General features: G+C 43.1%; 2 protein-coding genes and 1 long non-coding RNA gene across 3 annotated transcripts; all 3 read right to left on the bottom strand.

Annotated features, from left to right (window-relative positions):
• Positions 1-1,323: 1,323 nt before the first annotated feature.
• Positions 1,324-5,989, bottom strand: LOC111947091 (uncharacterized). Its single transcript, XM_023953148.2, has 6 exons — positions 5,769-5,989; positions 5,604-5,693; positions 4,365-5,499; positions 3,140-4,217; positions 2,984-3,047; positions 1,324-2,878 (listed from the first exon to the last, which is right to left on the bottom strand). Exons 1-6 carry the CDS (start codon positions 5,836-5,838, stop codon positions 1,809-1,811), a joined length of 3,507 nt encoding a protein of 1,168 aa, XP_023808916.2. The 5' UTR covers positions 5,839-5,989; the 3' UTR covers positions 1,324-1,808.
• Positions 5,990-6,140: 151 nt separating this feature from the next.
• Positions 6,141-8,138, bottom strand: LOC144990136 (uncharacterized). Its single transcript, XM_078942806.1, has 5 exons — positions 7,998-8,138; positions 6,848-7,544; positions 6,693-6,776; positions 6,542-6,607; positions 6,141-6,348 (listed from the first exon to the last, which is right to left on the bottom strand). Exons 2-5 carry the CDS (start codon positions 7,533-7,535, stop codon positions 6,287-6,289), a joined length of 900 nt encoding a protein of 299 aa, XP_078798932.1. The 5' UTR covers positions 7,536-7,544; positions 7,998-8,138; the 3' UTR covers positions 6,141-6,286.
• A 3,447-nt stretch (positions 8,139-11,585) lies between these two features.
• LOC110014165 (uncharacterized) lies at positions 11,586-12,353 on the bottom strand. The gene is made up of 3 exons (XR_002289287.3): positions 11,857-12,353; positions 11,721-11,782; positions 11,586-11,626 (listed from the first exon to the last, which is right to left on the bottom strand). It is a non-coding gene; the product is annotated as an uncharacterized LOC110014165 (long non-coding RNA).
• Positions 12,354-15,911: the final 3,558 nt, after the last annotated feature.

The following is a 15,911-nucleotide window of genomic DNA, read 5'->3' as shown; positions in this document are numbered from 1 at the left end:
GTTAAACCTTAAATAAGTTGTAATATTTTGTTCTCCATATAAATATATTCTGTCAAAATTATACAAATATGAACATGCTGCAGGACAAAAAGCAAAGAAAGCCTGGAAATGTTAATAAGAAATTATATCAAATAATTCCATTTTTTTGCTCTTTCATCATTTTTTAGAGCATTATTTTTTTAGAGCTGGACTCCTGCTTCATTTTTAGCAATAATTTCTTAATGTGTGACGTCCTGTGTGTGTCTTTGTCAAGCATATCAGAGGGATTAGATCTAAAAAATAAAACTTATTGTGATTAATATGTTTAGGTCTTATAAAACATTAAAGACTAAATCTTAGAACTCATCAGTGGGATTACTCCAAAAATATTTGGCATTTCCCTAAATTTGTGCAACACCAACAGTAGAAATCCTCCAAAAAACCTCAATCCATAAAAAATGGTCTGATCTCATCCCCCCTCCCCCCCCCCCCCTTCCCCTTCCCTCTGACACACGCGGCTCCGTCTCTGTGACGGGAGGCGCAGCTGCGGCCCAGAGTTGATTGTCAGATAGAAAATGACTCCCAATCACCTGTTAGTGTGATTCAGCCAGCCACCGGCGAGTTGCGCTCCCCTCTCGAGTTTTTTGACTTATGTTCCAAAGACTACCGCAAAGAGGTGTGGCCGCAAGCGTCTTGCAGCAGAGGGCGGTGGTCACGTGCGCATCGGGTCTGCTGTGTCGGAGCAAAGAATTGTGGGAAATAATCTCCATTGCCTGCTTTTTTCGAAATTGGGTTGAGCACGGGTGTTTGTTCTGCCTATTTCCTTTTCATGTGCCTGTTTTACGTTGTTTCACTCTGAGGTATTCTTTTTTTTTTTTTTTTTTTTTTTTTTGCACCATAAGTGTGAAGAGCAAATAGGAGGAAGACATTCTTAAGAGTCTGATGTGTCAAACTTATAGCATTAAGTGTCGGCTGCTGAAGCAATTTCAAATTAAAAGCTCCATGCTTCCTCTTTGAATATAGTATGTAGCACATTAGGTGTAACGCCTCAGGCACGGCAAATGCCGCCCCCTCGCGCGGGCCAGCCGTATATACCTGTAACACGGAACAGCCAATCAAATTGCAGCTACTGCAGCATAGTCAGCCAATCAAGCTGTGGCTTGTGTAGCGCTGTCCAAGCTGATGAAATCCTTTGGTCCCGAGTTCGAACCCCGGTTAGAGTGATGTCAGTCAGAAGTTGTGGTATAATAAATGTTTTTGTTAAACTGAATATGACATTTCATAATTATTGTTTTCTACTTCTGTCTCTCCTTGTTCCAAATAACAGTCATGATCTGTTGCTCATTTCAATTTCAACCATGTTTTATTAAGAAATCAACATGAACATAAATAAAACACAGTATTTAACACAAAATGTACCAAAATGTTCAACCATGGATTTACAATTGAAGGGCAGAAGGGTTTAAACAGGCAAAACTTTAATACAAGTATTTTAAAGGTGTAAAATGAATTGAGGAAGTAGTAAATATGTTTGCTTTTTCTATCAAAACTAAACACTAATAATAAATATGTAAGAAAATTGTATTCACAAAATAGATTTCACAAACTAAATTACAAATATTTTCACATTGATAGATAACATCACGAGTTCTATCATAATCAGTGTGTTATCAGAAGAGAACTTAATACAGGCAAACATATAGACAGGTTTAGCAGAGATTTTGACGTTTTACACTTATTTCTCATCCAATATGACAAGCTGAGGTAAAATGAGACAAAAGTGGTCAAAACAGCAACATCTTTTGATAACAAATAGAACAGACATAAAGCTATCTCTTTCCCTCTTCTGCTTGCCGGCCAGCAGCCCACCTCATCTTTTCAGCCTCATAAAAAGGAGACTGAGAGAACTCCTCCCAGGTCATTTCTTGAGTCATCCCATTTGCCCGGTGGAGGGACAAGACTCTGGCAGGACAGTAAACATACTTCCCCACAACACCAGGGAACCCGGTGTGTATGTGTGGACTCTCTGGACCTTGTTTCAGTGGTTTGTGGCAGAACCTGCACAGACGCCCACTGGGATGCTGCTCCCTTGCCTTTCTTTTCTGTCGGTCCTCCAAAACCTTTCTGCATTGTGCAGACCTCTGCTTTGCAGCCTTTAACTCTCTCTCAAAAAATGGCGTGGCAGCAAAGTCTGCAAATGGCATCCTGGGGTTTGTAAGGCCTTCTGCTGCATAGATCTGGAGTACTTTTTTGGAGCAGTAGAAGTATCTCACATCCCCAGACTGATAAAAGAAATGAACAGAAGATCCATCACCAAGGTAACGAGACTTTGGCTGCCCACAAGCAAGACAGTTCCTTGTCATTTTTTTTTCAGGTTTCTGCTGTTGTTGCTGCAGACCTACAATCTCCTTCACCATTTTTTCAACGTCAGTCTTCGTTAAAGGAGCTTCATCTGGTTTAGAGCTGGGGGGGTTCACTGGAGCAGGAGGGAGAGTCACAACTGGCACAGTGACAGTTTCACTGCCTTCAGTGAGTTTATGCCACAGCTGCTGGGTTTCCAAAAGTTTTTCGGGACTAGTGTTCATAGACGAACTTCTGTTAATCATCTTCGCCATGTGCTTCACGTAGCGGGAGATGTGCTGTTTAGTGGTGGGGTGGAGGAGGCTGTTGGGATTCCTGGAGGCAGTTTGAACAAGGGCGGCATACTCTGCGTCTACCTTGCTCAGAAAGTCCTTTTGTCCATGGTGCTTTGCCAGAAGGACATCAATGGCATCTCTCATTGGATTTGTCCAACGAGAATGGTCCAGGACAAAAAGCAGACCCCCTGCTTTGATAGGACCAGTGCGAGCTGCGCGTGGAGAGGCAGCAAAAGGCAGTGGTGGTGGTGTCGTTGAGACATCTGATGGAGAGGAAAAAAGAGAAAAGTTAACCCCTTCTCACTTCTCTTTCCTTGAATGCAATGCACAAATAAATTAAAAAAGGCTGAAAATTTGAACTAAATTACCTTTCACTTCAGGGGCTTGGGTCATTGCTAGTGAGTCATCAGCAACCACACCTAAGACATTATCCTGAAACATTGGACCATTCAGTTAGTTTAAACTTGTTATGTAGCTGCAGTTTTATTGTAATAGAGTGAGGATGTTTGTTACAACAAACTTACATGAGCAGAGTGTTCTTCTCCATGTTCTTCAGGCAGGTCGATGACTGTTTCATTGGAAGGAGGTGGTTCTGGAGACAAACGCTCTTCTTCCTCAACAACCGGGTCTCTCTGAGACTTGTGTTTGTCCCAGTGAAGAGGAACCGGACGGCAGCCAGGCTCCACATACTGCAGTCCAAACCTTTCCCCAGTGTCGGCCCGTGACAACACTAAGGCAGGGTACTTAGCTTGTCCTGTCACTTCCTTTGACAGTTTGTTCAGCTGTACAATCAGAGCTGGATTAAAAACTGAAGGAAGCTTCAGACCAGGTTGCTTCAGGCTCACAAGGCGCTGGAAGTTCCACCGAGCTACTCCAGTCATGCCTTGGGCCTGGAAAAGTTCTGTCGAGACCTGATTTCCTGTCACCCATTTGGACTGGTGGAAATGAAATCCCTCCTGCTGGGATGTTCCTCGCACCGGGATCCAGATCGGTACCGCTGCCGCTTCCCCCTTGATGTGGTTCAGCTGTAACGTGCCACCGTGTCTGTAGAGGATCCCGTCTCCCACCTCCGGGTCGCTCAGACAGCCCCTGAGGATGTGAACGCGCTGAATCCTCCACACTTTCAGCATTGTTGCCTTAAACAGTGGTATGCCATCTGGATCCGATTCCAAAAAGAACCTCTTCAGAACACTCTCCACCCGCACCAGCAGCTCTCTGGGTTCTGGGATCTTGGTGCGGCAGTGCTCCCTGATGTGCTGCTTTGTGGGGTTAGCTGGCTGGATCCCACAGAAGGTGTAGGCCTCCTTCAGCCTCTGAAGATCGGTTTGGTCCACCACACAAAAAGCTGCCGAAAGGAACTTGCAGAAGGAGCTGTGAAGTGGATGATGCTCTGAGATGCACTCCCTGGTGAACCGCCGCATGCAGTGAAACAAGTCCAGCTTGATGCTTATTTCTCTGTTGTATTTGGTACGGGATGCACATCTATTGGTGAAGTCTCCAGATGTTGCTTCACCCACTATAGCCTCTGTGGTCTTCCAGGAATCCCAGAGAAGATGCTCCTGAGGCTGGGAGTTTGGGATCCTGAATGGAGAGCAGCAATCCCTGTCCATGCACACAGGTAAAGCACCTTTTAATTGTTTATTGTGCAAATAAAGGGATTGTTTTTAAAACAATATTTACTTATGTTTTTCACGTTTTTACTGTTGAAACCATTAAATTAGAAGTAAAATGAACAAAGTTTTGTCTCACCTGTCAACCCACTGGTACTTTGCTTTTGGCAGCGCTGCAGAAATGTAACGCCGGGACAGCCCGTCGTACATTGGCTCCAGAGACTTGTCGCTTTCTGACTGCAGCATCACCCAGGACAAAATCATCCAGTTTTCATTCATAACTGCATAAGATGACATTGTGCCTGATGCCAGGACAACCTTCCGTGCCACCTTTCGGGTGTGGTCAGCCCTCAAGACCTCACCAAAAGTGCCTTGAAGGAGCAGATTGAGCGTGCCCACCTCCCTATGGTACTCTTGTATGAGGCAGTCCACCAGGTAGTGTGAAGTCACTGTTACCCCACACCAGCCATCTATGTCTGTATACCCACCAAAAGGATCTGGTGTAGATATTTTCCTCATTGCCCCCGTGATTGTCTGCTGGCCATATAGTCCGCTCTCTCCATCCAGAACATTCTTCACTGTTCCCAGATAAGCCAAGTGTGCACGCTCGTATCTTAGGTGAAGAGCTTCATTTAGCTGATTGGCCATATCACCTGGAGACTTTGCTGTACGCCGCAGCTCATCCATCACAGTCTTGCATACTGCCTTTTTGTGGGTCAGGAAGGCTGGAAAAATCTCCTGAAAACGACGAGGCAGCATGTCCATCCATGAAGGTTTGTCTGCAAACCAGGGCTTCTTGCAGACTTTACAGGTCAGCCGAGAAGCAAGTATGTAGTACTGACCACTTGTGCCAATTATGACACGGGGCCGACCTGTTCCAGAGGAGACCACGAGGGGTTTTGGGCAGCCATGCAGACACGGGAGGGGGTAGTTGTTACGCACTCTTTCCATTATTGCATGGTCTGGTTTCCAGATAAAAAAAGGATGGAGGTGAAAGTACTTTGGGGATGGTAGCTCATAAATTGAGTCAATGAGTTCCGGCTGAGGTGGGTTACGCCACAAGGAGATCATATTCATGGCATGTCTTACAGGTGGAGACCCAGGCCACAGTCCTAAGGCTTCCATCTCTGTTTTCATCCAGATCCTCTGCTGGGGAGAGCAGTTCCAGCTGCTAACATCCTGGTCATAAGATGGAAGTGGTGAAGCAGCAGGCGTTGGCTGAAAGTGAGCAGGAGAAGGAGCTGCAGACTGAGCTGAGGGTCTTCCAACGACTGCTGCAAAAATAAAAAAATACCTTGAGTTGTTGTTGAATAAAATATTATCTCAAAGTCCAAATGAATACAGTACTTTGCATTTTTGTCAAAGTTAATGCACTGACTGTAGGTTTTATCCTGGACACTTTGAGGCAGTTCCAAAGCGAGCAACTCTGGTGGTACTGGCAGAGGAGTCTTCACTGGAGCTGAAGTAACTGGTGAAAAAGACAGTCAGAAACAGACAGGAAGCTGCAGCAGAGTAAAGCTGACAAATGATCCTCAACACTCACCTGCATGTGTGGCAGCAGGACAGCTGGACCTCTCAGGCTGGTCTGGATTCAGATCAACAGAAATATCCATCAGTAATGCCCAGGCATTTAGAGTTCTTTGTTAGTAATTGTGCAAAACACTCAAAACCATGCAAGAAAACATGCTCAATAGAACAGGTGTGGTATGAAAATCAATAAATTAACTATTAGTTTCATTTTTTTATCTTTTGATTGACCAGGAAAGGTTCCATTATGATGTAATAATCCATGTGTAACCACTTTACTCTGATGTGTTAAGACATGTACTTTTGTTGTAATTCTGCTTTTTAAGACTGGTTTCCTTCAATCATTTTCATACCAAACCTATAACCAAACCCATGCAAATAACATAAGTCTGTACTTACCCTCGACGACGAACAATGAATACCTTCAGCATCATAAAAGCAGTCAAACAAAACACCTGCATTAGAACAGGCCTGAACGTGGCCAACCAGCAAACAGAGGAAAGGAAAAGGTGATCCTGGTTTACGACAGAACCATCAGGTACCAGCGGCGGCGGTGGCAGTGGCAGCAGCAGCATCTAGACCTTTACTCAGTGAACCTGAAAGAAAATAAACCAATGACTATTCTTCTTTTTGAACAGACACATTTAAAAGTGCTGAGTGTAAAGAAAGGACTGATCTAAGACTAACATGTAGTCTAATATCAGTTTTTCAACTACCAGTACTACTACTCCACATACAGAAACATAATCAACACGTGATGCATGATGTGTGCACGTTGGTGCTGCTCACTTGGTTGGGTTGGGATTGTTTCTAAACATGTTGGGCCTGTCATCTTCTTCACTAAATGTCTCTGCTCTTTAGTAAAAAAAATAAGAAAACAGGTTTGAATCAGAAGTAGTAATTAACACTCAGTGTGTACTTGTGTGTGATTTAGTTTTACCTTGTAAAGGGAGGAGTTTGGATGGAGAGACAGAAAGCATCATTCTCTCCAACTCTTCATCATCTTCCATCTCTAACGAAGATACTGAAAAGATGGGAAACATCATTTCTACCATCTTTCCTAACATCAGCATTAACGTCTAGTCTGCCACAGACCTGGAGGACTAGAAGAAGGTTTAGTAAGAGCAGTTTCTGAAGAGCTCTGAGTCTGAGCCTCTTTCTTCTTCAGGTACTGCTGGAGCAGGAACATTTTGCTGCCTGAAACACACTGTTTCCTGAGGATAAATGATGCATATCCATCTTCTCTTTTCTCCCAGACATCCTTCCAGGTCTTCTTAGAATGCACACCAAATCCAACCAGCTGGTTGTCCTCACTACTTGAAGGTGGCTCCACTGATCTTTCAGCTAAATAGTTTCTCAGATCTCTGATTTCGTGAAAGTGTCGGGTATAATCCAGAAATGAAAAGAGACTCTCCTTCTTTGGTCCCTCGGCATTAAAGAGTCCAGCTCTCTCCTCTTCCTCAACCTTGTTAATTAAATAAATGGTGTAGCCAATATCATTTTCTAGCAGCCACCGAAAGGACTTCCCCTTGTATTTGCCAAATTGAAGAACATACTCCCCCAACACCTCCTGCCTGTCAGATGTATCTCCACCCCTAATGAAGACTTTTGACAGGGCGTTTTCCTTCACTTTTTCCTCTCTCTGGGGAGCAGACTTGTCCTGGAGCTCAGGATTATTTTTGATCCTCTTGGCTTCATCTGAAGGGTCCTGCCTGAGAAACCCAGATGGGCCTCGTCTGAAGCTCACGCAGATTTTTCCAGGAAAAATTAATTTCCTCTTCATTCTGGAGATCTATAACCAAAGATACATTTATTGTCGTTAGTGGGTGAAGTAGCCCAGGTCTACTGTAACTCAAAAATAGTAAAAAAAAAACAACAACATACATATATATATATATATATATATATATATATATATATATATATATATATATATATATATATATATATATATATATATATATATATATATATATATATATATATATATATATATATATATGTGTGTGTGTGTGTGTGTGTAAATGCACATATAGATATTATTAAAGTTATCTACCTTTGGTAAAATTCAAAAGCTTTTGAAAACACACACAAACTATCATGACTAAGTTTGAAGAGGTTTTTCATCTCTTACGAGTAGCCGTATCCTCACCGCTGGAGTTTCAGACCTTTCATGCTCAACAAAAAATAACGGGAAGAGAAATGTCTTCAAACTAGGAACAGTCTTTTTTAACTTTTTACTTACATCAGACTTTAACTTGACTTTAACTTGTTGTGCTCTTGTGTTTTAACAGCGATCGGATCAAATCTGGCCGCAGGATTATTGTTGTTTTGTCTTCCTAAAGGCTCTTCCTGTGAAAACCTTACTACTAAGACGATGTGGAAACAGCGCCCCCAAAATCTCGCTAGTGGTGAAAAAGTATATTACATCCGTAGTGTTAAGAACTACCATAGAGAATGAATGAGAAAAGTTAAGAGAGTTAAGCTTAACCATTTTCGGCTCCCGCGCGCGACCGCCCACATCGCCCATATCAAAAACCGCCACTGAGTGAATGTGTGCATTTGATGTAATTTCAACATTTTTAAAGTACAATAAGTCTGTGGATTCTTTTTAATAACATTGTTATGCTGTTGCTAATAGATGAGTATTTCTCGTGGTGGCTTTGCTGATGGTTTAGTCTGGTTGATACATGGTGAGTTTCTGCTTCATGCAGGCGTTGAGACTTTAAACGTGATCTTAGGTCTGAATGTTCTGTAGATGTGAGACAGATTACTCACATGCAGACCTGGAGCCAAACACACACTCACACGCTGCAGTGAGTGACGGGCAGTGGGTTTTACGTTTTTACAATCCCTGCGCGGTTCACCTGCTGCCTGTCCCCACAACCCCCCACCCTCTGCTTTCTCCCTCACACATCCCGTCCCCGCATCTGCGCGCTCTTTCTCAGAGACGGGAGCGCGCAGTTTTAGGCACGGCAATTCACAGGTTTCCGGCTGGTACAAACTCTGTGAAATAATATATAATAATAAACTGACTTCTGGCATCGCATCGCGCCTGAGAAGGACTGGTCTAATGAAAAAAAGTATAATTAAAGACAGTGGCGGTTCTCCCCTGAATTACTCCCCGGGCGAAACCCTCCCCAGGCGCCCCCCCCCCCCCTCTCTCTCATAGAGTCACTTTGTCCATGTCAGCTGAAATGTTTCATTGTCATTGAAATTAAGAAATTTATTGAAAAAAGTACGTTTATCAGAATTCTGCACTGCATTATAACAGTTATCAGAAAATACAAAATAAAAGACCATAAGTATGGCAAAAATACAGTTAGGTAGGAAAATATTTAATCAATCACCATATTGAATAAATAATATAAAATAAATATTGTAAAGCACAAATCTTTTATCACACAAATAACACGCTAAAATAAATATAACTGCAGCACCAATACACTAAGAACAGAAAACACTAAAATCTAACCTTTCTAGCCTTCCTTGATGCAAACTCGTCAATAACATCATCATATGAAATCTGCTCCCCCCCCCCCCCCCCCCCCCCCGAATGATTGATACTAACAACAGCAGGTTAGTTAGTCTCTCGTGAGACATTGGTGACCTCAGGTATGATTTGAACCACTGGAGTTTGGAAATTTAGGACATTTAAATGGTCATGTTCTATATCAATCTCTAGTTTAAGTTATGGGATTACATGCAATTTTGGCTTCACATGAGATGAAAGCAACAAAATCGCTGAAACTTGGAAATATGTGGCTCTGTTCTTGGACTTCTGTAACCTTTCTGTTCCACCTTGATGTGAGCCAGTCAGGAAGTTTTGCAAGCATTTTTTGGTTTTCATTGCAGTCATTTAGTACTTCGAGACCTTTGATGTGTGGCATGGCTGCATTACAACTGCGAAGAAAGTCAGCATATTCTTGAAGTTCCACACTGCCCTTGGAACTGATCTTTGGCCATGCGTCAAGTTTGTCTCTAAATGCCTTAGCAATGAGGAATGGATTGCCATACCTGTCTTCAAGAACTGTCCATGCTGCATTGTAGGCAGATTCTGTACCCAGCAAAAAGTAACTTACTATGGCTTTCCTTGCAGGTCCACTTACATACTTCCGCAAATAGTATGTCTTCTCTTCGGCTGGTAAAGCTTTCCTGTCAACAAGAGTCAGAAATGAAATCTTCCAGTCATTGTATCTGAGTGGGTCACCATTGAATATAGTTGGCTCTGGGACTGGGAGACGACTTGCGTTAAGAGATTCTGCGAAGGCTCTTACCAGCTCTGTTGTGTTTACTTCTGGAGTGGAGATCACATTTTGAGGTGGGAAAGGAGGTCTGAGGGGTAAGCTACTGGTTTCTGACTTAACCCTTTTTTCCTTACCAGAGGTTTGCTGGTGGAGCACATCATACGTGTCTTCATCTGAACTTTCACTCTGCTCATATACTCTTTGTCTTGCTTTAGCAGCTTGAAGCCTTTTGATTGTTTCCAGTCGATCCACTTCTCTGCGCTTTGCTTCCAGCTCTCGTTGTTTCTGTGCAATTTCTGCTTCTTGCTTTTCAATTTCCTTTATTCAATTTTCTTGTTCCAGTTGAACTTCTAAGGCAGCTTCATTTGCGGCAACTTCAGCTGCTGCCTCTTGTCTCTTGCTGGAGTGTCTGCTTGAACACTTGGAAGAAGTCTTTGGACTGTGATGAGATTTAACACTTAACCTTGCAGAAGCAGCAGACTTGAACACTGACTCTACGTCCTTCCAAACTTCTTCATCCTTTTGACCTCTGTTTCTTAATGTTTGGGATCTTTCAGCTGCTTCCATGATGCTCCTTGTTACTGCATCACAGGTATCCATCCTGCGTCTTGCGTCATTGTCAGGAGAGTCAATGCGTCTTAAATCATCATATGCAGCACAAACATTGGTAGCAGCACTGTTTACTTTTGTGATGTGTTCATCCAGGAGATCCATTGAGCATTGTCCATCTATAGCTTTCTTATTCTCTTTAATGACAGCCTTCCACTTCTCGTAGCACGTGCTGAAACTTTGTGCGGCCTTCTTTACCTGCTCATCATGCAGCTCTTGCCCCTTTTCCGTTAGCGTACGGACTCTTTGGCTCTTTCGTGCATCTTGTGAGGTAGTGGGGATATCATCTCCAACGCACTCAGCTTCTGATGGTTGCTCATTTAACCTGAATGTCACATCATCTTCGCCAACTTCAGATGAAACATCCAATCTTGACATTTTTAAGCTTGCGTTTGACTTTAAAGATTAAAATACTGGTTTAGTTTTATGTACTTTGTAGGGAAAATAGAAAAAAGTTGGTTTAAATTACTGCACCTTTAACTTAACAGTACTGCAAAATGTCTTAATGTTTTCTAATGCAACATAAATATTGAACTTAAACCACTGTGTGCAGTAAGCAACAATAACTTGTCTTGAATAGGCAAATATTACATCTAATTCCTGTTAACTCTGAATCACTAAATATGAACAATATACAGGTTACTTAGCATAGATAAATTTCACTATTGAACAAATCACTTAAACTTGAACAGGAAAAGAAAATAAAATTATCTCAGTCCCTTCGATTAAACAGAAACGAAAAATATCCTGTTTCTTATTGCAGTCTCTTCTCGACGGTTATACTTTCATATTAACTAATATTAATCGGAGTCCTTGATGCAACATTCATCTTTGGGAACTTGAAGTTCGGTGTTGTGCATTTGGCCGTCGCAGGGTGGCGCTGTTGTCCCTCTCGGCGCTGGCACCGTCTCGTCTACCCATGCGGAGCAGAAGAGTTCTCACTGTAGCACCCTCGAGGAATTAGCATGAGCACGAGGTGTTTAAAACAGGGTTTATTGGTCTTCACAACCCGTGAGAACTGGCAGCAAAATAAAAACACAAATATGCATCAAAAACAATTCTACAGCTTACAAAATATGAATCTTAAATTATACAAATAAAAGCACACAAACCTCGTGGGCTGACATCCACGAGGGGCTAATTGCTCATTTGGCTTCAGCTTTCCTTTAACTTTCTAAATAAGCACAATAAACAAATTATTACATTGATAATTCTGTTATACATCGATGTGATTTCTACCGATCTTACCGGAGATCTTCACGTGGCTGCAGCAATGCGCTGATAGCTGTGTGCGTAGTTAAATGAGTCCGTGTGGAACTTTAATTGAACTTTGTTCCACATGCTCTCACCACTAGATGGCGCAAATTAAAATATAATTTAGAACAACAGAATAAACACATAAATGTTTGGGACTGTTACAAGTAAACCAATAGTGGTGCATACATTATTTTACAAGGGCTGAGCCGCCAGCGCCGCCCCCCTTCATTTTTGCGCCCTAGGCAATCGCCCGTATCGCCCGTGCCTAAAACCGCTACTGATTAAAGATTTGTCTGCGAGCCACATGTGACCATCAAAAGAGCCATATATGGCTCGCGAGCCATAGGTTCCCGACCCCTGGTCTAGTGGATCTAGATGACCCAACTCCCAACGTTAAAGTGTCTAGGATAGCACAAGGGATAAAAAATAATCTGTGCATATTTTTAACTTTTGATACTTGATCAATGTATGCTATTGTCATGACAGCAGCTGCCCTGCCCCCCCAGCTGCTGCTCGTCACCTCTGATTCACTCCACCGGTTCACTTGAGTATATATTGCTGCCATGCAGCTCCACTCACTGCTGGAACGTCAAGTCTTCTGCCTGATTCCCAGCTTACTCATGCTTTGTGGTTTCAGTCTGTCTGCAAGCCTGCTTTTTGCTCCACGCTCTCAGATCTCCTGCCTGCCTGCCTGCCTGCCTGCCTGCCTGCCTGCCTGCCTGCCTGCCTCAAGCTTCCAACAATCAACCTACCTGCCTGCGACCTCCAGTTTCTCACTGCCAAGTCCTCTCTCAAGATACCAAGCAGTAAGACATTCCTCATCTACAAAACTCTGTGTTCACGGACTTCCTCATTCCTAGACCGGCTCTGGACTCTGCTCCGTTCCCCTCCTCTCATTCCTCATCACCCACAAGTCTGCCTCAGCTCCCTCTGGTGTCAAGTTTCAGCCATCATCCTGCCTGCTCTGGTCCTCAAATAAACTCTGAAGTTCTTACTCCTGGGTCTGTCATATTTTGTTGGTCCTCAAGACCTGGTCCTGACAGTACGTTCCAGCCAAACATGGACCCAAAGACGGCCCAGGAGTTCCAGGCTCAGGTAGAAGGAGCTTTTAATAATTATGACATGCGGATGGCTGAATTTACATCCAGCCTGCGTGAAATTACTGAAAGACTCTCTGCAATGAGCATCTCCCTAAGAGCTCCTCCTTCTATCACTGTGCAACCTGTTAATGAAATCAAGATTAATCCTCCTGATAAATATGACGGACATCCTGCATCATGTAGAACCTTCCTCTGCCAATGTGAGATAAATTTCTCGCTACAGGAATCTGCCTTCTCTTCTGAAAGATCAAAGGTTGCCTATGTTATTTCACTGTTAACTGGTCGAGCAGCTCAATGGGCTACCGCTGAGTGGGCTCGGGATTCTGTCATCTGTTCTTCTTACAGACAGTTTTCAGAGGAACTCAAGGCAATTTTCGACCCTGTGAAACCCCATCGGGAGGCAGCACGCCAACTTACAAATATACGTCAAGGTAAAGAGACTGTTGACGATTACATTATACGCTTTCGAACCATAGCGTGTAATAGTGCATGGAATGAGGAGGCCCTCTATGACATGTTTTATGAGGGACTGGCGGAGTGCGTTAAGGATGAATTGGCAGCACGGGAACTCCCAAGACGGATCAATGATTTGATGTCACTGGCAGCCCGCATTGACAGACGCATTCAGGAGAGAGGAAGGGAGAGACACAATGCACTTAACCCTAGAATTTATCATGAACCCCGGTCACGTTTCAGTCCTAGGCCTTCTTCGACTTCAGGATCCAACACGGAGGAGCCTATGCAGTTGGGTCGCACACAGCTCTCCAAGGAGGAGAGGGACCGTCGATTCCAGCAGAATCTTTGTTTCTACTGTGCTGCTCCCGATCACCGTATTGAGAACTGTCCAGTAAAAGGTCTGGCTCCACACGGAAGAAGGAGACGTGTGTGAGCCTTTCTCTATCATCCTCCTTCCAACCTAACCCAAGGACTAAAGCCATGTTTCATGTCCGGAATCAGGTACACTCAGAAACTGTACTAATTGACTCTGGGGCAGACAGTACTTTCATGTCAGAGGAAATTGTTAACAAGTGGGGTGTCAACATTTTCCCTCAGCAGAAGCATTTGAGTGTCAAAGCCATTGATGGCCACGTCATAACCAACAGTCATCTGGTTACTGAACCATTGAAGATGCAAATGGACAATCATTTTGAGTTTATCAGATTTCATGTTCTCAAAAATACTGACATTAATGTAATTTTAGGTCTTTCCTGGTTGCAACAACACAATCCGCAGGTTGATTGGCGGTCAGGTCGGATCCTGACTTGGGATACTGGCTGCTACAATAACTGTCTAGGCGCTATGGAAACACCACCGTCCTCAGATCGTAACAGGACCACAGGTGACAAATACCCAGATCTCACCAAAGTACCTGCTGTTTATCATGACCTTAAAGAAGTATTCAACAAGTTAAAAGCCTCTGCTCTACCCCCTCATCGTCCATATGACTGCTCCATTGAACTTCTACCAGGCACATCACCTCCCCGAGGCCATGTATACTCGCTCTCGGCTCCTGAAAGGTTAGCCATGGACACTTACATCAAGGAGTCGCTGGCTGCTGGACTCATAAGGCCGTCTTCCTCTCCTGCTGGGGCTGGTTTTTTCTTTGTCAAGAAGAAAGACGGGGGCCTGAGACCATGTATTGATTACAGAGGGCTCAATGAGATCACTATCCGTAACCGCTATCCTCTGCCCCTAATGTCATCTGCCTTTGAACTTCTCCAGGGTGCCAGTATTTTCACCAAGTTGGATCTACGCAACGCCTACCATCTGGTCCGGATCAAGGCAGGGGATGAGTGGAAAACAGCTTTCAACACGCCTTCAGGCCACTTTGAATATCAGGTCATGCCATTTGGCTTAACTAATGCCCCGGCTGTTTTTCAAAACCTTGTTAATGATGTATTGGGAGACATGATTTTTTTTTTTTTTTTTTTTTTTTTTTTTTTTTTTTTTTCTTGGATCATCATTTTTGCAGAACCGCTTCTTTATTCGAGGCGTCTAGCCGATTGCCTGTTAATCCACCTGTTGTCTATTCCACTTGTACAAAGACACGTGAAATTGATTGTCAGTCAGTGTTTCTTCCGTTCAGTTTGATTGAAGTTTCTTTCAAGTTTCTTTTTATTTGAGTATTCAGCAACATATACAGTGTAAAAGACATTCAAACTTTTTTTTTTTTTTTTCCCCTTAATACCCCAAACAAACAAACAAACCCCCCCTGTTGCACCCTAAAGAAAAATAATTAAATACAATAAAAAAAGATTTTGCTGAATGGAGTAACAGTGTTACCCCTCAGAAAGAAGCGATGGATCAATATCTTTGATCTTGCTCAGAACTGGCTGCCAGACATTAAAAAACCCTGCAGTACAACCCTTCATTGAATATCTGATTTTTTCTACGGTAAGATGGCACATAAGATCCACAAGATATTTCCTAAAAGTAGGGGGTTGTTTGTTTTTCCAGTGTAGGAGGATTAGCCTCCTGGCCAGAAGTGTAGTGAAAGCGATCACACTTTTGGATTTACTTGGAAGCCGCAGAGAGAACTCTGATACACCAAAAATTGCAATTGAGGCCTCAGGAGCCATGTGTGTCCCCAATGCGTCAGAGAGAAGTTGAAAGATGTTGTGCCAGAAGGCCCTTAGTGTCGGACAAAACCAAAACATATGCGAAAGTGTACCTGGTACCCTATCACAACGATCACAATTAGCATTAAGGTCTGGTTTGATTTTAGCTAACTTTACTTTGGACCAATGCAGTCTGTGAACCACCTTGAATTGTATAACCCTTTGTCTTAAGCATATAGAGGATGAATAAATATTGTGAAGAGCAGTCTGCCATACATCCTCTGATAGGTCCGTAGCCAAATCTTCTTCCCACTTTCTTTTGGTATGAGTCAGTGGATCTGTGTTTGATGAGTTGATTGCAGTGTATATTTTGCTGATGAGTCCTTTT

This window comes from Oryzias latipes, chromosome 24 (assembly GCF_053564925.1).
Source record: "Oryzias latipes strain Hd-rR chromosome 24, Olatipes_Hd-rR_3.1".
NCBI lineage: Eukaryota > Metazoa > Chordata > Actinopteri > Beloniformes > Adrianichthyidae > Oryzias > Oryzias latipes.
Note: the sequence above shows the minus strand (reverse complement) of the source record. Positions and strands in the feature narration are given on the sequence as shown.

Coding starts and splice junctions, on each gene's coding strand:
- LOC111947091 (XM_023953148.2), bottom strand. CDS start 5,838: ATGGATATTTCTGTTGATCTGAATCCAGACCAGCCTGAGAGGTCCAGC. Junction 5,694..5,768: donor TCCTGCTGCCACACATGCAG/GTGAGTGTTGAG, acceptor CTTTTTCACCAG/TTACTTCAGCTCCAGTGAAG. Junction 3,048..3,139: donor GAGAAGAACACTCTGCTCAT/GTAAGTTTGTTG, acceptor CCAATGTTTCAG/GATAATGTCTTAGGTGTGGT.
- LOC144990136 (XM_078942806.1), bottom strand. CDS start 7,535: ATGAAGAGGAAATTAATTTTTCCTGGAAAAATCTGCGTGAGCTTCAGA. Junction 6,608..6,692: donor CAAACTCCTCCCTTTACAAG/GTAAAACTAAAT, acceptor TTTTTACTAAAG/AGCAGAGACATTTAGTGAAG. Junction 6,349..6,541: donor AACAATCCCAACCCAACCAA/GTGAGCAGCACC, acceptor ATTTTCTTTCAG/GTTCACTGAGTAAAGGTCTA.